The sequence below is a fragment of the Globicephala melas genome, chromosome 3 (assembly GCF_963455315.2).
Source record: "Globicephala melas chromosome 3, mGloMel1.2, whole genome shotgun sequence".
In the NCBI taxonomy this organism is placed as follows: Eukaryota; Metazoa; Chordata; class Mammalia; order Artiodactyla; family Delphinidae; genus Globicephala; species Globicephala melas.
In genome coordinates this window covers 88,434,778-88,459,125 of record NC_083316.1, presented here as the reverse complement: position 1 = coordinate 88,459,125, position 24,348 = coordinate 88,434,778, and the positions used below count along the sequence as shown (strand labels likewise).

Here is a 24,348-nt window from a genome sequence, read left to right as displayed (position 1 = left end):
TTCAAACTGCTTCAGGCAATGCTAGCTTGGAATGATTACAGAAATGACCTGATAGACACAGTTTAAAGAAAAGAGGGAGGCAGAGAAATTTAATACAGATTTAGTAAATATCCCTGGGGTTATGACCTCACAATTGAAAGTACTGAATGATATTAATATAAATAAGACTATCTAGCTAATTCTTAAAAAGCAAAACAGTAAGTGGTTATGATGTGGAGATCATTAACACATCTTTAAGACAAATGGGGAAAAAAAGGAAGAAGTCTCCTAATGTTATATGAATGAGTACTTGTGACATAGGATTCAATTTCAGTGATATTATGCTTGGATTTTTTTAAATGCTAGATCTAAAAAAATTTATTACAAAGTAAAGATAATACACTGTGTGAAACTATTATATGTCTCAAAAAAGGATGTTCTTGTGATGATGAAGACACTATTATTGAAGATTCATATGGAGAGTTTGAGAAAATATTGATTCATAAAATGAAAGTAGGAAAGGCAACGTTTATAGATCAACAATATGTAATTTAAAGTAGACATTACTAAATTTATGAATTAAATATTTTAAGTAGATATTTCACTATTTCATCAACACCCTTAAAAGTTGACATATTCAAGTTGACTAAAAACACTTTATCTCTTTTTGGGAAATGGGGGATCACCTAAACCAGCATATAAAGGGGATGAAGTCTACCATAGGGTGGCATATTGAATTGATCTGTATGGTAAACATGTATGCATTTGAATTACTGACCAACGCTGTTTGCTCCTTGAAGGCAAAAATTGTGACCTACTCATCTCTACATCTGCAAGCACCAGGGTACTTTGTATACAGCAGAACTTCAATAAACATTTGTTCATTTTAATCTCATACAACAAAAAGCTGGCAAATAAACCAAAAAGTTATTTCCTTTGGGCTTATCAGTTGCTCAAGATTTAAACCAATCCTCTGGAGGTAGATATCCACTTCTTAACACTTGTCAAGGGAATTCCCTGGCAGTCCAGTAGTTAGGAATCTGTGCTTTCACTGCCGAGGGCCCAGGTTCAATCCCTGGTTGGGTAACTAAGATCCCACAAGCTGTGTGGCATGGCCAAAAACAAACAAACAAAAAAAAACTAACACTGTCAAACTAAAGATTTTTTTTTCAGCTAAATTTCTAGCTAACTGGAGCAAAACAAAAACATACAAAAATAAGAGACATTCTTGGGGCTAGCTAGAAGGTTGCAGAGTTGAGTGAGTGTAAACTGAAAGGAAAACAGAAGTGAAAACCAAGGTAGAAGAGGTGTGAAATACCCATTGAGCTAGTTCAATGATGCAGCTTACAAAACAAAGATAATTTTTATACGAAAGGTGAACTAGCAGAAAAAAAAATGTTAAAATCATTTTATGAAGGGATTTTATATCAAATAGGAAATGTATCTTACAGTGCTTTTATCATTTCTTCTTGCATCTTTTGTAAGGAATCCAGAAGCAGAGGAAGTGTAGTGTCATAATACTGATTCTGATGAAGCTGCGCCCCTTTCAATGCCAATACATACTGATTATGCAACATATGAAGTTTCATCGTGGCTTTGTCGTAACGTTCCTTAGCCTTTTCAGTTTCTTTCCCTGAAAAAAAATTCAATAAAGTTAGCAAAGAGATAATTTTAAAAGTTCTATCTTCACTATGTGCAAACTGAGTTACCACTATTTCATGTTATTTCATATATTTTATGAATAATCAAAAGGTTACTGAACACATACTGTGTTTATTTGCCAGTACTTTGTACAAAGGATGGTCTGAAGGAAGCATGCACTGCAGTAAATGTTTGGTGAATAAAGGTTAATGTACAATTTTTTGAAAAACTGTACAGATGTATGATCCTTCTCATCTTCAAGGAGCTCACACCAAACTGGAACAACAGTGCACATGAAATTGTATAACCAAGAAAACAAGAAAGTTTGTAAATAATGTTAAATTCTGAGGTCTAGGTTTGAGATATGAATAAAGACCAGGGAAGTCAGAGGAGTCTGTGGAGAAAACAGACCTTAAAAGATGAGGCAAGTCTGGAAAGGTATAAGAAAGACAGGATAGACAACAGTTCCTCCCTCTCACCCTCTCTTTCTCCATTTCTTCCTTCCTTTCATTCAGTAAATATTATTAACTGTTCACCCCCAGGAACTGTGCTAGACATTGAGAATTGAGTACTTGGCAAAACAGAGTCTTTGACATACAACCCATGGTCTAGTGATTTGGAATACTGAGTGAAAACATGAAGAGAATAAGCAATGTTCCATAGGTAAGCAAAGTAGTAAGCTCAAAGACAGCAAGTTTTGAGGAAATGAAGGAAATATGTCTGTACAGGTAGGACAGTTTTAGGTTGTGAATGACTTAGAAATCAAACAGAGAAATTTAAACTTGATACAGAAGTCGTCTAGGAGATGATAATTTTATGAACTAAAACTTTTTGTGGACTTCCCTGGTGGTGCAGTGGTTAAGAATCCGCCTGCCAATGCAGGGGACAGGGGTTCGAGCCCTGGTCCTGGAAGATCCCACATGACGCAGAGCAACTAAGCCCACGCACAGCAACTCCTGAAGCCCCCGCTCGCCGCAACAGAGAAGCCACCGCAATGAGAAGCCCACGCACCGCAACAAAGAGTAGCCCCCACTCGCTGCAACAAAGCCCACGCGCAGCAACGAAGACCCAACCCAGCAAAAATAAATAAAATAAATTAATTAAAAAAAAAAACTTTTTGTGGTTCCTTTACTAAAATCATTCAGAAAATATTTACAGACTGGCAATATAAATGAATGACTATACAAATAAATGAAATTTTTAAGCAGATCTTCAATGTTGGATGCAAACTGAACAAATATTTCTTGTCAATTATTTAGATTTAGTGAATAAACTTTTCAAAGTATATATTAATTTTTGCCCTCTATCCAAAGAGACTCCTGCAAATGAATCTTCCCCCAAAATAGATCTTATGTTGAGAATTTTAGACACCAGAGGCTCTCCTCTGCTTCCACCCTGTTCAGGCTCAGCATCCATCTGGGTATTCCCTATAGACAGGAGTCAGAAAAGTACTCCCTATTGGAGAATGTCCTCAGCCAAGGGCCAAAAGCAGAGAAAAGGCCAGGGATTTTGCAGACTGAGGAAACTCAGAACATGCTCAGGTATAGCAATAGAATTAGAACAATTTTCTTGCCTTTCTCATCACTTTTCTAATTCTGAGGCAAGGAACTACATCCAGCTGGTGAAAAAGGAAACAGAACTTTTCAGCAGACTGGTATGTCTCTATTACTAACAAATTCTAGTGTTTCTGGATACTAGAACCACCACTGACTTCTTCCGGGGAGCTGCATATAATATTTTACAGAGCATAATTCTCTAGCCAAAGACCATTGGCTGGTTCCTATTCAGAGGGATATTCATAATTGTCCAAGTTATTCACAAAATGTTGCCCTGGATAACCTATTTCACTTTATAACATAAAGAACCTGTTGATGAGAAGATAACTTAATCACTAGAGTATATTTCCTAACCCTTTCACAGCTGACTGGAAAGAGATTCTAATACAGAGTGAAAGAGATTCACTACAGTGGGAGGATGGGAGCAAACATATTAATTCAGTTCTGATATGAAGGGGTCAGAAAAAGATAACATTAGCCATCAAACGAGTGGGTTTTCTCACTTTTTGACTGCAACCCACAGGATAATATATTTTACACCATGAACTAGTAAATAATCATATAAATTTTTAAATACATAACTGAAATAAGAAATTCATTAAAAAATTCTTCCCCTTATTATGAAGGATGCTCTGTGATTTTTTAAAACTATATCTTTGAATTATGAATTTTTAAAAATGTTCATTCAGAAACCAATAAATTTTTTGCCTCATCTAATATAAATCCCTAGAGTAGTTGTAACTTACTCTGTATGGCATTAACTTAGGAATTAATAAACCACTTCAATAATGCTAATCACAAATGATTTTTTAACATTCTCAGGAACACATCTGCCTACATGTTCACAGTTACTTTAATAATTTTTTCATAGAATACTATATTTATTTACCCATAAACACTGCTACTTAGCATCCTTCTTGCAGAAACACATTTCTAAAAGAGCCAGTACAATTGATACATCTACGGCCAGCCCTGCAGCCTTCCTCTAAAATGACAACCCCCTTTTCTGCTTACCCACATGAGTCAGGGGGAGACTCCTATGTGAAGATACCACCCAAGATCCAAATTGTATTCCCAACGAAATAGGTACCAATCTTTTGGCTGGGAGCTATGTCACATTAATGCCTGAACACCTGCTGGAGTGAAAGTCCATGAACATTTGCTGCAGAAGTTGCCAGAACAGCCCTTTCTAAGGCCTTTTTCCTTGAGTTGGTTTTGTTTTGCTTTGTTTTGTTTTTGATTCATCATTTTTAAACTAGTTTAAGTTGCTGTTGCTTGGAATTCAACAAATTCTGACAACAGACATTTCAAAAGTTCACGTACAATTATGCAGATAAATCTAAGTAATAAAGAAGTCTTCTGGGGTCCACGTGTTCATAATAAGAAAATAAGGCAACAATATTTGAGTACTGTATTCTAATTTGTTGATTTTTATTATAAGTTAAAAAATTATAACTAGTAAATTCAATGAAGTCCATATTTTATGTCACTTCTTTAAAAATATTGCTTTTTATATGAACTCTATTATTCCCAATTAATTACTTAGATTTTTTAGTGTAACTTCAAGAGTCAAGCTCTCCACAAAAACATTTTCATGGAGACATTTAAACCATTTAAACCACCCATCTGTCCTCCTATTTGCACAGATTTTTAAGCTGCACACTACCCATCTGTCTTTCTAGCTGGTGTAGAAATGATGCATGAAATATACAACACTCAGCTCACTAAGATTTTATAATCCAAAATTACATTAGAAAAATTAAGAACTTCCCAAATAATTTTTTTCTCTTTATCAGATACAGTGTATGACCAACAATCTGAAGAAGGCTATCATAGCCAAAATCTAATTATCAATCGCTTACCAGTGGTCATTAGCAAATTTAGAAAACAAATGCTTTTGAAAACATCTGAGGCAGAATCCATTACATTAAAATAATAATACATAATGCTAAAAGATTCTTTAAAAACAGCTTTGGGTCTAAAACTGAAAATGGGGTATGTCATAGTAAGGCTCTTTTGTTGGTTTGTTTGTTGTCCTCTACGCTCATAGACACTCGTGCACTTGGTTGTAAGATGTACTTGGGCATGCACCCCATACTTCCTCCCTTGTAGACATGAACAAAAAGTTTCAAAAACATGCTCATTTGCCATGATTTGAAAAGGGATTCTATTGTAGTTTTTCTTGATTTGTTTTAAAATAAACATTTAGGGTTCCAAAGAGACTATGTAAGTAAATTCAAGAAATAGTGTGAAAACCAAAGTTACAACTAAAATTTTTTTTTTTGCGGTACGCGGGCCTCTCACTGCCGTGGCCTCTCCCGTTGCGGACCACAGGCTCCGGACGCGCAGGCCCAGCGGCCATGGCTCACGGGCCGAGCCGCTCCGCGGCATGTGGGATCCTCCCAGACCAGGGCACGAACCCGCGTCCCCTGCATCGGCAGGTGGACTCTCAACCAGTGTGCCACCAGGGAAGCCCTAAATTTTTTTAAATTCCATTCACGTAAAATATATTGCAAAATACTACCCACCACCATTCCTGCCACACAGCTTTTTGGTTCAGAATATATCTCAGATCAATATTATACTTTCTTAACTTTAAAATAACTACACTTGAGCTTAAAATTAATGTGAAGTACACAGAGTGAATAAATTCTAATGACAGACACAGAATCATACCTCTGTTGCTGTATGCTTTTTTTTTTTTTTTTCCAAATGATGAGAAGCACTGAAGCAGGAAATGGAGTTATTCTATGTGTCAATTAACAGGGAGAAAAACATTCAATTTTTCCTCCTCCACATAATGAAATTCACAAAGAGACTGAATTACAATTCTTTTCCACCACTTGTTGACAAACTCGTTTAATGTTTGTAGTAACAGAGTGTGTATACGGCGTCATGCCACAAACAATATTATGAAGCCAGCAAAACTCAATTATGTATGTTTGACATTTATAAGAGACAGGCTAGACTAGCCATTAAGCTAGTCTAGAAAGTCAAGTATTTTTTATTATAAACTTCTGAAGCATTTACCATTTGTTAAATATTATGGTGAAAAGTCTCTGGATAATAAATGAGAAGTGATTATTTTCCAAAAGTAAACTGCAAGTAGTCTCTGCTTTGATTTGGATAAATAGTCTCCCACCTTAACATTTTTCCTTTCTTTCAAAACGTTCCTCCTCAACTATATAACGTTTACTTATTACTCTGAGTAAAAAGAAAATGAATGAGAATTCATCTTAACTTACAAGTTATTTGGCCTAAATGTCCGCATATGTTTTTTCACTTGGAAGCTAAAGTTCAAGTATGATATGTGGGAACAATGAATGAGCTACCTATTTTACTCAGTGATGTTCTGAGTCAATTTTCATCTCAGCTCCTCCTTTGTTTAGCTGTGCAACCCAAGCAGATCATTTAATCTAAATTTTAGCTTCTAATTTTTAATCCTGGGAGTTAAATCGTGTGCCCTTCTCCATCCATTGGGTTGTGATGGAAATCAAATGGCAGAAAATTGTCACAATGCACAGTTAACAACAAAGGCTAAAGAAGACACAGAATTTGGAGAGCTGAGAAAACCTTTTTGATTATATGCTCCTATGAAGCATTAAAAAAATACAAGATGTACATCCACAGTGTGCTAGCTTTAATAAATTTCCTGGTATAAAAAAATTTGATGTATCAATCAAGAAATATTTATTGAAATGCATTATGAGTTTTAAACTGTTCAAGGAACTAAAACAGTGATATTTTAAAATTCAATATAAAATACCTTTAAAAAGCAAGCTCTCTAGTTTGGAAATAACAAGCAAGGAAATATCATTTCCTTGCATATAGTGACTGCTAGATTCAATTGACCCACAGTCTTTTTAATAGCCTATAAATTGAATGATATACCATGGTCAAAGCTATATTCTCTCTCTTTTTTTCCCTTAATTATTTATTTATTTATTTGGCCACACGGCTTGAGGGATCTTAGTTCCCCGACCAGGGATCAAACCCATGCCCCTTGCAGTGGAAGCCGGGAGTGTTAACCACTAGACCGCCAGGGAAGTCCCAAAGCTATATTCTCTAACTGCAAAGCTGTGCATGGGGGGATTCTGAGTAGCTGGGCAGCAGCATAATTCTGAATCTCCCACATATCACCTAAAAATATAATAAAGAACAAAAAGAAAAACAAAACCTGCACCCTCAGTATAATAGGCAGAGAATGTCCAAATTTAAAATTTTCAATGAGTAGAAAAATAAACATCAAATCTTTGCAAATGATCTCTCACCCTCCCACTGCAAGCATTCATGGACACCAAAGACTGTTCTGAAAAAAAAAAAGAAAAGAAAAATGCACTAAAGAGAGAAGAGAAGAGATAGCAGTATGCCTAAGACTCATCTAAAACCACCATAAGAATAAGAAGATCCACCCTACATGTGAAAGTACTGAAAACGTGTAATGGTAGGTCACCGAACTGACTACAAGGAAGGGACGTAAAAGTGCATATGGAAGATAAAGGAGGCAGTCTTAGAAAGGTAATACTTCAGGCAGAAATGGTTAAAACGAAGGGACTTTGGTAAAGGGAAAAAGAAAAAATCCTGCAGAAAAAGAAAGTAAAGAAAAATAAAAGGACACAAATCTTTGTCAAGAACATGAAAAGAATGAGATTCTATCCTACTTGGCAAGTTAAAAAGTTAGGCTGCCTCAGTTTCATGGATGTGGCCAAAAGAGACAAGACTCTTGGGACAGAGACAAAGGACGTTTATTTCTCACAGCAGTATGAGTAGCTAAAGTATCGTCATTTGTGGACAAAAGACCATAAAGTCAAACAACGACCAACAAATTCACAGAAAATGTATGTACCATGTATAACAGATAAAGGGCTATTCACTATAATATACCTTTTAAATCCTTAAAATTTTAAGGAAAAAAAAGACCAAACTTCAATTTTTTTAAATGGGCAAAAGAACTCGCTAAAAAATAAATACTTTAAAATGGCCTTTAAACATATAAAGAGGTGGTCAACCTCAATCCCTCACTCATAATAAAAGAAATGCAAATCAAAATTATGTACCAAATTGGCAAACACTGTTTTGGCAAGGATGTGGGGAAACTGATACTCATACATATCTAGTGGGAATGTAAATCAGTATAATTTTTATAGAAGGAAATTTGGCAATATCTAACAAAACTACACACACATTTATATTTTGACTCTGCATTCACACTTCTAGAAATTTATGCTTAAGATATTCTTTCAACAATAAAAAAAAACCTTACACACAAGCTTATTCATGGTAGTAGTGTAAACAACTGAAAAAACTACAAATAAACTATATGTCCATACATAGGAAAGTGCTTGAATAACTTATAATGAAGTGCTATGCAGCAATTAAAAAGAACAACAAAGAAATCTACAAACTGAAATACTGAGATCTTTCAGGATACAATGTCAGGTAGAAAATCAAAATAGAAAACATATCATAATATTGTAGTTTTTGTATAAGAAATAAAGAGATATAGTTAAAGAAGATATAGTTCTCTAAATATCTACTTTTGTACAGTTCTGACTTTTGAAACCATTAATGTCTAACCATTAACAAAATAAATAAACAAAATCAACAAGGGTAAGAGCAGAAAAACAACCTAAAATGGGACACAATAGAAACAAATGAACCAAACTGTATTTCCCAGTGAGTAATGTAACCACACTGAAAGGAGTGGGGAAGGAAAGCATTAATCCAAGTAACTTTGGAAACAGTATTTGACTACAGAGGAAGACTAAAGACAAAAAGAGGTCTAAACAAATACTGAACTGTAGTCAGTAGGTTTCTTTTTTCAGAGGCATAAATTAGCAATTCTGAAATTATCTTCTGTTATTTTAGGATTGAACAAGTAAGTAGATTGTGAATAATAGTAGCCAGGTGTCTCACTGTCAGAGAAGGAATTTACAAATACATAAATAGGAAAAGACAGAATGAACTATTTGGTGTTCAACTGGAATTGGAAATATCAATGTGAATACTTCAGTTTTACTATAGATAGAGCAATAGGTATAGAAATAGGCACAGATGTATTTGTATTTGTATTTGTGTGTGTGTATGTGTGTGTGTGTGTGTGTGCGCGCGTACATTTGTTTATTTCTTATCTATATCCATTGAAAGGACCTAAAACAAAGACATCCCAGTAGCAATGAGCACACCCAGTGCCCAAATTTTGGTTTCTAAATACTATTTTCTACTAAATGGAACTATAGCTCCTTAGGGAAATGAAGCAAGACCTAGAGCAGAAAGGGTATAAGATGAGCCAGAAAATAAGTGCTCAATAAATAACAGGAACATGTCAAAAGGACAGAAGAACCAGTTTTTGTTTCTCTCTCATGTACAGACAAAGAAAAGGATAAAGTAAATGTGCTAAAATATTAATATTTAGAGAATATGGGTGAAATATATATGGAAATTCTTTGCAGTATTCTTTCAAAATTTCCGTTGGTCTGAAATAATGTCAAAATAAAAAGTTAAAAATGGAAAGTTGTAAAAATTGATTAAAGCTCAGAAGTACCTGAATATTCACTAAATTAAAAAATTCAGTTATTTAGCCTAGAGATTAAAAGTCTCAGTGATAGAAAAAAATTTAGTTTTAATATGTATGTTTCAAAGCAGGTATGCTTACACTATAGGTAATATTAATAGATAAAAACAGCCAGAATTTAAAAAAAAAAAAAAAACTATCATTCTGCTTCATAAGACTAGTCAAGTGTGTGGGAGAACAACATTTACAGCAAATTAAGGGAATTCATCCTTTAAATCTTTATCCAGATTCCATGACGTCCTAAGTTCTGTGAGAGACACATATTCATAGTCTCTTCCTTAAAAATGCTTGACAAGAAAATTAAGATGGAGGTTCACAAAACAGTCATCATAATGTTAGGATATAATTGTAGAAGAGGGAGTGTAGAGATCACCATATATTTAGTATGGATAACCAACTAGTCATGATCTAAAACTCCTAATAATGTGCTATAATATACAAGGTTATCTAATAAGTTGATGAATATTCTTAATGAAATGGTTTAAAAGCCACAGGTTATGAGTAGAATATATCTAGAAGAAACTTCATATTGGTTTCCTTGTGGAAAAAAAAAAAACTGGGTAATACATGGGAGAAAAAGTTTTCACTGTCTACTTACTGATATGTACCATGTGATTTTGAATTTGGAACCATATAAGTATGAAGAGGGAGCCCATGAACCCCACTAAGGGGGGAAAATGGAATCTCAAGGGAAATTCCCCAAGCTCTCACCAGTCTATCTAACCTCTTATCTGAATAAGGCTGTAGCCTCTCTTGCACTATTTCAATGAATAAACTGCCCTTGCTCTTAGCTAAGACCAATCCATTCCCTTGTGTACTAAATCCATTCTCTAGTTCTACACAACAAGGACATTGCTCCAGCAATTCTTCCTTCATTCTGCTGCCTCATCAACTTTTCCTTCTTCATGGGAACATTTTTGTCAGCAAACAAGCTATAACAGCTCCTAATCTTTAAAAAAAATTCCCCCTTGACTCTACTTCTTTTACTTAACTCCCTATCTCTCTCTTTCCCTTTACTGCAAAATTTCTAAGATTTGTGTATACTAGTTATCTCCAGTTTTTTTCTTCTCATTCTTTCTTAAACCCATCCCATTTAGGTGTTTCCTTCTATTGTTCCACTGAAACTGTTCTTGTCAAAGTCACCAATAACGCACGTTTTGCTAAATCCAAACTTTAGTCCTCATCTTTTGTCTTAGCAGCATGCAACTGCAAATCACGTGATCACTTGTTCTTCCTTGAAATCCCTTCACCTCATCTGGCTTCCAGAATAATAATATTCTTTTGGTTTTCCTTTTATCTTGGTCTTCTTTACAACGTCCTCCGCATTTCTGTGACTTCTTAATGTTAGGCTCAGACTTAGGACTCTTTTCTATCTTAATTAACACCCTTTGTAATATCATCAAATCTCATGGCTTTAAATATCAACTAACAATCTGATTGATAGTTCAACCCCAGAAGTCTCGCTGGAACTCCAAAATTAGAGATCCAAGTGCAAATCTGACATCTCCACTTAGATGTCTAATAAGAATCTCAAAACCAAACGCCTGATCTTCACCTCCAAATCTGCTCCTCCTCTATTTTTCTCCATCTCAGTAACAACAATGCCATCCTTCCCATTGCTCAGGCCAAAAATATTGGAATCATTCTTGACTTCTTTCTCTCACACTCTACACCTAATTCATCAGCAAATCCTTAAGCTCTACTTTCAGTATATAATAAATCCTCAGTATCCATGGATTCTATACTTCCATGAATTCAGACCTACTGCCTAAAATTTCTTTTTAATCCCAAAATTGATACACACAGTGCTTTTCAGGTCAGTCATGGACATGCACACATGCAGAGCAGCAAAGGAGTCACCTGATACACACATTCTCAACTGAGGTTGAAAAGCTATGCTCGGCCTTTTGTTTCAGCTCTTCTACTGTAAACTCGTTTTTGTAGTCTATTTAGTTCCACACTTTTTGCATTTTTGTGCTTTTCGATGGTAACTTTGCCTTTAAAATGACCCCCAAGCAGGGTGCTGAAGTGCTGCCTAGTATTCTTATGCTCAAGGAGGCTGCGATGTCCCTGATACAGCAAATATGTGTTAGATAGCGTTGTTTAGTCGTGAGTTATAGTACTGCTAGCTGTGAGTTCAGTGTTAATGAGTCAACAATATATATTAAAGAAGGTGTCTTTAAACAGAAACACACAAAAAACAAACTGATGTATTGATCAACTGTCGAAAATGTTGTGACCCTGCTTAAAGGGATCTAATCCCTTATGTTATGCTCACCAGGGGCAATGATTCAGTAATCAGCTAATGCTAATTTAGTATTCACAGTGACTTTTTAGAATATAATGACCATAAATAACAAGAATCAATTGTACATGTATCCAGAATTTGCCTGTTTCTCACCACCTCTGCTGCTACCACCCAGGTCCAAGCCAGCATGAATCCTTGCCTGTATTACTCCAATAGCCTAGAAGTAATCTTACTTACATCCTTCCCCAACCACTCATATGATTCTCAACAAAGCTACCAGAACTATCCTGTTAAAATGTAAGTTCATGTCATTCCTTTGCTCAAACCCTCCAATGGTTTTCCACCTTACTCAGAGTAAAAGTCCAAGGGTTTTAAAAGAACCAGCAAGATCCAGGGTAAGCTGTGCCTCCCGTACCACCCACCATCATTCTTCCTCTCTGACCTCATCTCATACCTCCACATCTTTCCTTTATCAATCCCTCAGTTCCAGCCACACAGGTGTCTATACCACTCCTCAAATATGCCACACATGATCCCATCTCAATGACTTTGCTTTGGCTTTTCCCTCTACCTGGAGTACTCTTTGCCCCAGGTAATCACATGCTTCACTTCCTCACTTGTTTCACTCTTCATTTAAATGTCTTTCTCCATGACAACTAACCTGATCATCCGCTCAACATCCTATCTACCTACCATGTTTTCTCCACTTTACCTTTTACCACCTAACATACTATATGTTTCATTTATTTATTTTACTAATTAGCTATCTTCTGCTCTAAAATGTAAGCTCAAGGAGGCAGGGATTTCCATGTGTTCTGTTATCTACAAGATCAGTTATGCAAATAACAGTGCCTGGCACATAACAAGAAAATGCACAAATTAATATAGTTCTTACTTTAAAAAAATAAATTTAAACTTAAATAATTTTTTTAAAATTAGAAGTTATAGAAAGATTACAATTTTACCTTCTGCATCTGTTTATATCATCTTTCTAGTAATCAAGTCCAAAACTAATATTGTTAAGGAGCTCACCTATAAAATATAGAGGAAAATCAGCAAAAGGACATAACTTCTCTTAATCTCGTTGTATATGAAACTTAGCTTTGTTTACTTAATAAAACTAAGCAAAATAGGGACAAACCATATTATTGAACTTTCATATTATTTTTAGGATGTTATCTGCAGAATATAAATTAATCATGTAGCATATTCCATCCCACATAACATCTCAGCATCTGATGCAAATATTACAGCTGTCACTCTAATTTCTGCAGCTTTAACCCAATGTAAATTAGACTAATAACTAAGAGCGCCATTACTCTTTATGACCTTGTAAAGGTCCTATCATATTAAGCTCCATGCAGTGAAAAGCATTCATGCCATAAATTAGCTGCTGAAAGATCATGTATTAATAAGTAGGTCCAAAAAAGACAAATCCTCCCACTTTCAGGTCATTTCAACAAAACTGATAACCAATAAACATAGCCTGAACTCTACTTTGGTCTTTAGTAGGTCATGTATCCAAAATGCATTTCTTTCATATGCTGAACTGAGAGGTGAATTTGAATTTCGGAGTACTTTTCTAGAGGACCTCCATGCATCATCCATACATGATTCTGATTTTTTAAAATCTCCAAGATTTGGTGATTATCAAATAAGAAAGCCAGTTGCCATTCTTAGTGGACTCAAAATAAGGAAATCAACTAAAAGAGCCTTTTCCAAGTTTTATTCATTTTTTAAATTTAGATTTCTTTAAACATAAATTTAACCATCTGTCTCAAGTCTGGACTCAATTCAAACTGGTTTTCATATTAAAGTACTCTAAAGAGAAAACTCAATGGATCCAATCAATTTTAATTGGCTATAAAATATCACAGAACTATTCATAATACATGAAGAGGCAATTTAAGAAAATCTACTTCCCAATTAGAGAAAAATTTACTTTTGAATGAGTCTTCCAACTAATTCCCCACAGTTCTAGCAGTAGGTACCCTCTTACTATGTCTGCTTAGGGTAAGTGAGGGCGTGTAAATAATCAGGGATATTACCAATCCTTTAGCATTCTTCTTTGTTTCTCATAGAGAAAAAAGAATTTGAAAAGGAGTTTGTTTCCCTGCTCCTCTTATAAAAGGGGTGAAGAGAGCTCCTTTCAAACTTCTCTAGCCTGACTGGTACGGGCATGTACAATGGGGAACAGCTCATCCTATCTTATTTCTTTCCTGAATATGATGTGCAATAAAGCAGAAGCATTCAAACTTCTACCCATGTAAGAGAAGCCACACAAATGTCTTTGTGGGTATTTTGAGGCTTGGTAAATGTAAAACCATAGTTTTATGGTTCCCTGGTGGCACAGTGGTTGAGAGTCCACCTGCCGATGCAGGGGACACGGGTTCGTGCCCCAGTCTGGGAAGATCCCACATGCTGCGGAGCGGCTAGGCCTGTGAGCCATGGCCACTGAGCCTACGCGTCCGGAGCCTGTGCTCTGCAACGGGAGAGGCCACAACAGTGAGAGGCCCGCGTATCGCAAAAAAAAAAAAAAAACCATAGTGTAATTCTAGCCATCAGAATACATAGCTGTGAAGCAATTGTTTTGACCATCTTTTCTAATATTTCAATATATCTTCAAGGAAACTAAAAAACTTCAAACCAAAATCATATTTAAATTCACTTAATTCAATACCACCTGGTTCAATATGCTATTCCTTATTTTTTATAAAATTAGGATATACTTACTCTTAAAAAATACTTTTTAACTTTAGAAAAAGGTACTACATGGTAATATGAAGAAGGATGTGCATATAAGTATATAGGTAAACCTGATGTATATTTTCTACAACATAAACAAGTGGGGATTGACCAGAGAGCAGAAGCAAAAAGAACTACAATCCTCCAGCCTGTGGAATGAAAACCACATTCACAGAAAGACAGATTAAACTAAAAACGCAGAGGACTATGTACCAGATTAAGGAACAAGATAAAACACCAGAAAAACATCTAAATGAATGGACATAGGCAACCTTCCAGAAAAATAATTCAGAATAATGATAGTGAAAATGATCCAGGACCTCGGAAAAAGAATGGAGGAAAAGATCGAGATGATGCAAGAAATGTTTAACAAAGACATAGAAGAATTAAAGAATAAACAAACATAGATGAACAATACAATAACTGAAATGAGAAATACACAGAAGGAGTCAATAGCAGAAAAACTGAGGCAAAAGAAAGGATAAGTGACGTGGAAGACAAAATGGTGGAAATCACTGCCATCAAACAGAATAAAGAAAAAAGAATGAAAAGAAATGAAGACAGCCTAAGACACCTGTTGGACAACATTAAATGCAGCACTTGAGACCTCGGGACACATATAGACTGAAAGTGAGGGGATGGAAAAAGATACTCCATGCAAATAGAAATCAAAAGAAAGCTGGAGTAGCAATAAACATATTAGATAAAATAGACTTTAAAATAAACAATGTTAAAAGAGACAAGGAAGGACACTACACAATGATCAAGGGATAAATCCAAGAAGAACATATAAGAATTATAAATATTTATGCACCTAACATAGGAGCACCACAATACATAAGGCAACTGCTAACAGCTATAAAAGAGGAAATCAACAGTAACACAATAATAATTGGGGACTTAAACACTGCACTTACACCAATGGACAGATCATCCAGACAGAAAATTAATAAGGAAACACAAGATTTAAATGACGCAATAGACCACATAGATTTATATAGGATATTTATAGGACATTCCATCAGAAAACTGCAGATTACACTTTCTTCTCAAGTGCACACAGAACATTCTAAATGACAGATCACATCTTGGGTCACAAATCAAGCCTTGATAAACTCAAAAAAAATGAAATCATATCAAGCATCTTTTCTGACCATAATGCTATGAGATTAGAAATCAATTACAGGGAAAAAAATGTAAAAAACACAAACACATATAGGCTAAACAATATGATACTAAATAAGCAAGAGATCACTGAAAAATCAAAGAGGAAATCAAAAAATACCTAGAGACAAATGACAATGAAAACACGACGATCCAACACCTATGGGATGCAGCAAAAGCAGTTCTAAGAGGGAAGTTCATAGCAATACAATCCGACCTCAAGAAACAAGAAAAATCTTAAATAAACAATCTAACCTTACACTTAAAGGAACTAGAGAAAGAAGAACAAACAAAACCCAAACGTTGTAGAAGGAAAGAAATCATAAAGATCAGAGCAGAAATAAATGAAATAGAAACAAAGAATACAATAGCAAAGATCAATAATACTAAAAGCTGGCTCTTTGAGAAGATAAACACAGTTGATAAACCTTTAGCCACACTCATCAAGAGGGAGAGGACTCAAATCAATAAAATTACAAATGAAAAAGGAAAAGTTACAATGGACACTGAAGAAATACAAAGCATCGTAAGAGACTACTACCAGCAACTCTAAGCCAATAAAATGGACAACCTGGAAGAAATGGACAAATTCTTAGAAAGGTATAACCTTCCAAGACTGAACCAGGTAGAAATAGAAAATATCAACAGACCAATCACAAGCACTGAAATTGAAACTGTGATTAAAAATCTTCCAACAAACAAAAGTCCAAGACCAGATGGCTTCAGAGGTGAATTCTACCAAACATTTAAAGAAAAGCTAACACCCATTCTTCTCAAACTCTTCCAAAACTTTGCAGAGGAAGGAACACTCCCAAACTCATTCTATGAGGCCACCATCACCCTGATTCCAAAACCAGACAAAGATACTGCAAAAAAAAAAAAAAAATTACAGACCAATAGCACAGAAGAATATAGATGCAAAAATCCTCAACAAAATGCCAGCAAGCAGAATCCAGCAACACATTAAAAGGATCATACACCACGATCAAGGGAGATTTACCCCAGGGATGCAAGGATTTTCAGTATACACAGATCAATCAATGTGATACACCATATTAAAAAATTGAAGAAAAAAAATCATATGATCATCTCAACAGATGCAGAAAAAGCTTTTGATAAAATTCAACACCCATTAATGATAAAAACTTTCCAGAAAATGGGCATAGAGGGAACCTACCTCAACATAATAAAGGCCATATAAGACAAACCCACAGCCAACATCATTCTCAATGGTGAAAAACTGAAACCATTTCCACTAAGAACAGGAACAAGACAAGGTTGCCCACTCTCACCACTATTATTCAACATAGTTTTGGAAATTTTAGCCACAGCAATCAGAGTAGAAAAAGAAATAAAAGGAATATAAATTGGAAAAGAAGAAGTAAAATTGTCACTGCTTGCAGATGACATGATGCTATACATAGAAAATCCTAAAGATGCTACCAGAAAACTACTAGAGCTAATCAATGAATTTGGTAAAGTAGCCAGATACCAAATTGATGCACAGAAATCTCTTGCATTCCTATACACTGATGATGAAAAATCTGAAAGAGAAATTAAGGAAACAATCCCATTCACCATTGTAACAAAAAATAAAATACCTAGGAATAAACCTACCTAAGGAGGTAAAAGACCTGTACTCAGAAAAGTATAAGACAGTGATGAAAGAAGTCAAAGGTGACACAAACAGATGGAGAGATATACCATGTTCTCGGATTGGAAGAATCAACATTGTGAAAATAACTATACTTCCCAAAGCAATCTACAGATTCAATGCAATCCCTATCAAATTACCAGTGGCAAGTTTACAGAACTAGAACAAAAAATCTTAAAATCAGTATGGAGACACAAAAGACCTCGAATAGCCAAAGCAATCTTGAGGGAAAAAAATGGAGCTGGAGAAATCAGACTCCCTGACTTCAGACTATACTACAAAGCTATGGTAATCAAGACAATATGGTACTGGCACAAAAACAGAAATACAGATCAATGGACCAGGATATAAAGCCCAGAGATAAACCCACGCACCTATGGTCCACTAATTTATGACAAAGGAGGCAAGGATATACAATGGAGAAAAGACAGCCTGTTCAATAAGTGGTGCTGGGAAAACTGGACAGCTACATGTAAAAGAATGAAATTAGAACACTCACTAACACCATACACAAAAATAAACTCAAAATGGATTCGAGACCTAAATGTAAGACTGGACACTATAAAACTCTTAGAGGAAAACATAAGAAGAACACTCTTTGACATAAATCACAGCAAGATCTTTTTTGATCCACCTCCTACAGTAATGGAAATAAAAACAAAAATAAACAAATAGGAACCTAATGGAACTTCAAAGCTTTTGCAGAGCAAAGTATAAACAAGACGAAAAGACAACCTTCAGAATAGGAGAAAATATTTGCAAACAAATCAACGGACAAAGGAGTAATCTCCAAAATATACAAGCAGCTCATGCAGCTCAATATTAAAAAAACAAACAACCCAATCAAAAAATGAGCAGAAGAGCTAAATAGACATTTCTCCAAACAAGACATACAGATAGCCAAGAGGCACATGAGAAGCAGCTCAACATCACTATTAGAGAAATACAAATCAAAACTACAATGAGGTATCATCTCACACCAGTTAGAATGGGCATCATTAGAAAATCCACAAACAACAAATGTTAGAGAGGGTGTGGAGAAAAGGGAGCCCTCTTGCACTGTTGGTGGGAATGTAAATTGGTACAGCCACTATGGAAAACAGTATGGAGGTTCCTTTAAAAACTAAAAATAGAATTATCATATGAGCCAGCAATCCCACTAGTGGGCATATGCCCAGAGAAAACCATAATTCAAAAAGACACATGCACCTCAATGTTCATTGCAGCACTATATATAATAGCCAGGTCACAGAAGCAACCTAAACACTCATCGAGAGATGAATGGATAAAGAAGACATGGTACGTATATACAATGGAACATTCCTCAGCCATAAAAAGGAACAAAATTGCGTTATTTGTAGAGACGTGGATGGACCTAGAGACTGTCATACAGAGTGAAGTATGTCAGAATGAAAAAAACAAATATCGTATATTAATGCAAATATGTGGAATCTAGAAAAATCGTACAGGTGAACCGGTTTGCAAGGTAGAAATAGAGACACCGATGTAGAGAACAAACGTATGGACACCAAGGGGGGGGGGAAGTCGGGGGGGGGGAATGAATTGGGGGGAAAAAAGTGGAGATTACAGAGAACCAAAAAGAAATCTGGGAGTGAATAAACTCATAACAACTTTCAGAACAAATGAAGAAAGACGATGAAGTCCACTAAGACTGTAAAACTTAGGTTAATATGTTAAGTAGACACATGAAAGATTTAAGAAAAGACCCACATCATAATTATCCAGGCAAAATCTATAATGTCTAAAATGAAAAATATACTACATGAGATTAAAGGCAGATTAGACACTGCAGAAAACAAGATTAGTAAAAGTGTAGATACAATCATAGAAACTAACCAAAATGAAACAGAAAGCTAAAAAGACAAGGGGAAAAACAGACCATCAGTTGGCTGTGAGGCAAACACAAACAGCCGAATATACATGTAACTGGAGTCTCCAAAGGACAGCAGAAAGAGAGACGTAGATAGAAAATATACATGAAGAAATAACGGCTGAAAGTTTTCCAAATTTGATGAAAATTATAAACTCTCAGATATAAGAAGCTCAACAAACACAAGGAGAAAAAAAACTTACAGGAACGCACATCATAATCAAATTGCTCAAAATCAACAATAAAAAGGAAATCCTAAAAGCTGCCAAAGGGATATAAAACATGCAGAGCAACAAAGAAAAGTATTAGAACAGATTTCTCCTTGACATGGCCAAAGGGCAACATCTTTAAAGACCCAACAGGGAAAAAAATACCTGCTAAAAGAAAATTCTACATCCTACAAAAATATATTTCAAAATCAAAGGTGAAATTAAAACTTTTTCAGATGTACAAAAGCTGAAAGAACTTACTACGTGTAGACTTACATTACAAGAAATGTTAAAGTAAGTCATTCAGGCAAAAGTAAAATGATACCAGATGGAATAAAGAATGCTAGGAAAGATAACTACATGGATAAACATATAAGATGTTTTATTATAATTTTAAAGATACTTGACTAAACAACAATATTAACAATATAGTACAAAGTTAAAAACATATGCAAAAGTAAAATATATCACAACAATAGCACAAATATAGGAAGACTATATACCAGTGTAAGGTTTCCTTATTATACACAAGGTGATATAACATCACTTGAAGGTATACTATGGTAAATCAAAGATAAAATAACAAAAGAAAAAGTTACAGCTAATAAGACTAATAAAGGAGAGTAAACAAAAGAAAAAACAATAAACAAAAGAAAAAGTTACAGCTAATAAAGGAGATAAATGGGAATCTTAATAAATTTTTTTCAATTATTCCAAAAGGAGGCAGAAAAAAGGAAAAGGAGAATAAAGGACTGATGAAACAAAGAGGAAAAAAAACCTGCAAGATGACAGATTTAAACCTAACATTGTCAAAATCAATCACATTATAGTCTAACTATCCCAGTTAAAATGTAAAGATTATCAAGATAAAAAAGCAAGACCTAATTATATGCTGCTTATAAGAAATGCACTTCAACTATATAAAGACTAAAAAATGTTGAAGTAAAAGGATGATAAAAAGATATATCATGTAAACACTAATCGAAGTATCTAATATTAATATCAGATAGAACAGATAACACAGCAAAGAATACTACCAGGGATAATAAAGGTCATTTCATATGACAAAAGAGTCAGGGCATCAAGAGGATACAACAATCATGACTACTTTTACACCCAATAACTAGAGTTTCAAAATACATTAAGCAAAAAACTGACAAAACTATGAGAAGAAATAGACAAATCTACAATTACAGTGGGAGATTTCAATTGCCACCTCTCAACAATTGATGGAACAAGTAGACAGAAAATCAGTAACAACCTAAAAACTTTTAATAACATTATTAACCAACTGGCCCAAGATAGCAATATAGACCACTGCAACCAACAACAGCAGAATACATATTCTTATCAAGTGCACATGAAGCATTTACCAAGGTAAACCATACTATGGGCCATATAACATGCATTCATAAATGTAAAAGGAATAAAGTCACAAAAAGAATATTCTCAGACTAAATGAAATTAAATTATAAATGAAAAATAGACCTTTTTTAATGTCAAATCTTTAGGAAACCAAATACATTTCTAAATAACCTATGTATCAAAGAAAAAAAAAAGCCAAAAGGAAATACTTTAAGTATTTTGAACTGAAGAAAAATGAAGACACAATACATACAAATGTATGGAATATTGCTAAAACAGTCCTTAGGGAAATTCATAGCACTAATGCCTACATAAGAAAAGAAGATAGTTCTCAAATCAATGATCTTAGTTAGCTTCCAGATTAAAAAAAAGAAAAAATAGAAAAACTGGTGCAAACTAAGCCTAAAGCAAGCAGAAGAAACAAAAAAACAAAGATTAGAGCATAAATCAATTAAATAGAAAGCAGAAAAATAGAAAGAAAATAAAGCCTAAAGCCAATCTTTGAGAAGATTAATAAAATTAATAAACCTCTAGCCAAAATGATTAGGGATAAAAGAGAAGACACAAAGTACCAATAACAAAAATGAGAAAGAAAATATCACCACAGATTCTACAAATATAAAAAGGTGGATAAGGAAGTATTCTGAACACCTTAGTACCAATAAATTAAACAAATGAAATGGACAATTCCTTGAAAGATACAACCTACTAAAACTCAAAGAAAAAGATAAACTGAATAGCCTATATGAATTAAAGAAATTGAAGTTATAGTTTAAAAATCTTAGCAAAAGAGAAAAAAATAAAGCAAGCAGACGCAGATGGCTTCACAAGTGAATTCTGCCAATATTTAAGAAATATTATAAATTGAACACAAACATTACTAAGAGGGGGCAATCATAGAGAGGACAGTATTATCCTTATACAAAAATGAGACAAAGATATTAAAAGAAACAGACATATTTGAAAATCCATAAAAACTTAGTCAACCATATCAAACAACATAAAAAATAATAATACATCATAACCAAGAGGAGTTTATTCCAGGAATGTGAAGATGGTATAATATTTTTAAAATGTGAAAATCAATCAAAATAATTCACCATATCAAGGTAAAAGAAGAAAAAAAATATCCATCTCCACAGATATGGCAAAAGCATTTGACAAAATCTAACATCCATTCTTAAGCAGGAATAAAAAGGAACTTCTTCAACCCGATAAAAGGAAAAACGTTTGAAAAACTACAGTTAACTTCATATTTATGATGAAAGTCTTTCCCCTAAGATCAGGGACAAGACAAACATGTTTGGTCTTTCTACGTCTGTTCAACACTATACTGAAGGGTCTAGCTAGGGCAAAGAGGCAAGAAAAAGGAAAAAAAAAAAAGACATCCAGATTGAAAAGGAAAAGGAAAACTATCTTTGTTCATAGACAATATGATCTTATAGGAGTTCTTTTGAGAAGTCATCTACTCTTTCTGATGATGAGGTGATGGCAAATGTTTCCATTTACGGCCATTATGTCAGAACCTTAGTTTGGATACAAGCTTTATGGATTCACAAAATTGTTTTATGGCAAACTTAACAATGTGCTTAACCAACTAAAAGTATTCAGAACTTAATATGCTATAGGAAAGTAAAACCTGTGTATATTGCATCCAAGAACTTATTATTCCATGCTCTAATGAAACACTCTAGTAACTTCAGCTAAATAGGCTAAAATTATTTTGGTTGTTCTCAGCATACATGTTATAAATAATAATCAATAGACTAATATCCAAATTAGTCCAAGTCAATTTAAGACAAACATTTGTTCCCTTGACACAGCATAGAGCAAAATGACTTTGATATTTAGTGTATATTATTCAATACCAAAAAATTTAACTAAAATGGTGCTATATTCATATTACAAATGAATGTTATATTTTACATTAGACAACATAAATCAGTGTTCCTTTGGATATAAATTCTAACATTGAAAATTTAACGTATTTTGTGTAACCCATACAGCAGGGATCAGGAATTTGGAATTTCAGTATTAACCCAGGCCTCCAGCTGATCTGCTACTGCTGCTGAACCTCCATTTCCAGTAACTGAACCCTTGATGCCAAACCAATTCTTTTTTTTTCATATATTATTACCTTTTTTTTCTTTAACATCTTTATTAGAGTATAATTGCTTTACAATGGTGTGTTAGTTTCTGCTTTATAACAAAGTGAATCAGTTATACATATACACATGTTCCCATATATCTTCCCTCTTGCGTCTCCCTCACTCCCACCCTCCCTATCCCACCTCTCTAGGTGGTCACAAAGCACCGAGCTGATCTCCCTATGCTATGAGGCTGCTTCCCACTAGCTATCTATTCTACGTTTGGTAGTGTATATATGTCCATGCCACTCTCTCACTTTGTCAGAGCCTACCCTTCCCTTCCCCACATCCTCAAGTGCATTCTTTAGTAGGTCTGCCTCTCCATTCCCATCTTACCCCTAGGTTCTTTATGACCTTTTTTTTTTCCCTTAGATTCCATATATATGTGCTAGCATACTGTGTATGTTTTTCTCTTTCTGACTTACTTCACTCTGTATGACAGACTCTAGGTCCATGCAACTCACTACAAATAACTCAATTTCGTTTCTTTTCATGGCTGAGTAATATTCCATTGTATATACATGCCACATCTTCTTTATCCATTCATCCAATGATGAACATTTAGGTTGCTTTCATGTCCTGGCTATTGTAAATAGAGCTGCAATGAACATTTTGGTACATGACTTTTTTGAATTATGGTTTTCTCATGTTATATGACCAGTAGTGGGATTGCTGGGTCATATGGTAGTTCTATTTTTAGTTTTTTAAGGAACCTCCATACTGTTCTACATAGTGGCTGTATCAATTTACATTCCCACCAACAGTGCAAGAGGGTTCCCTTTTCTCCACACCCTCTCCAGCATTTATTGTTTGAAGATTTTTTGATAATGGCCATTCTGACCGTTGTGAGATGATATCTCATTGTAGTTTTCATTTGCATTTCTCTAATGATTAATGATGCTGAGCATTCTTTGATGTGTTTGCTGGTAATCTCTGTATCTTCTTTGGAGAAATGTCTATTTAGGTCTTCTGCCCATTTTTGGATTGGGTTGTTTGTTTTTTTGTTATTGAGCTCCATGAGCTGCTTGCAAATTGTGGAGATTAACCCTTTGTCAATTGCTTCATTTGCAACTATTTTCTCCCATTCTGGAGGTTGTCTTTTGGTCTTGTTTATGGTTTCCTTTGCTGTGCAAAAGCTTTGAAGTTTCATTAGGACCCATTTGTTTATTTTTGTT

The 24,348-nt window shown here is 34.6% G+C and overlaps 1 protein-coding gene across 7 annotated transcripts in view; it reads right to left on the bottom strand.

Annotated features, from left to right (window-relative positions):
* FER (FER tyrosine kinase) overlaps positions 1 to 24,348 on the bottom strand; it is a 465,769-nt gene that overhangs the window by 341,749 nt on the left and 99,672 nt on the right. For all 7 annotated transcript variants that reach the window (XM_070045166.1, XM_070045168.1, XM_070045167.1 and 4 more), the window contains one exon: positions 1,429 to 1,612. In XM_070045166.1, the coding sequence (XP_069901267.1) occupies positions 1,429 to 1,612 (184 nt within the window). The remainder of the gene's footprint in view (positions 1 to 1,428; positions 1,613 to 24,348) is intronic.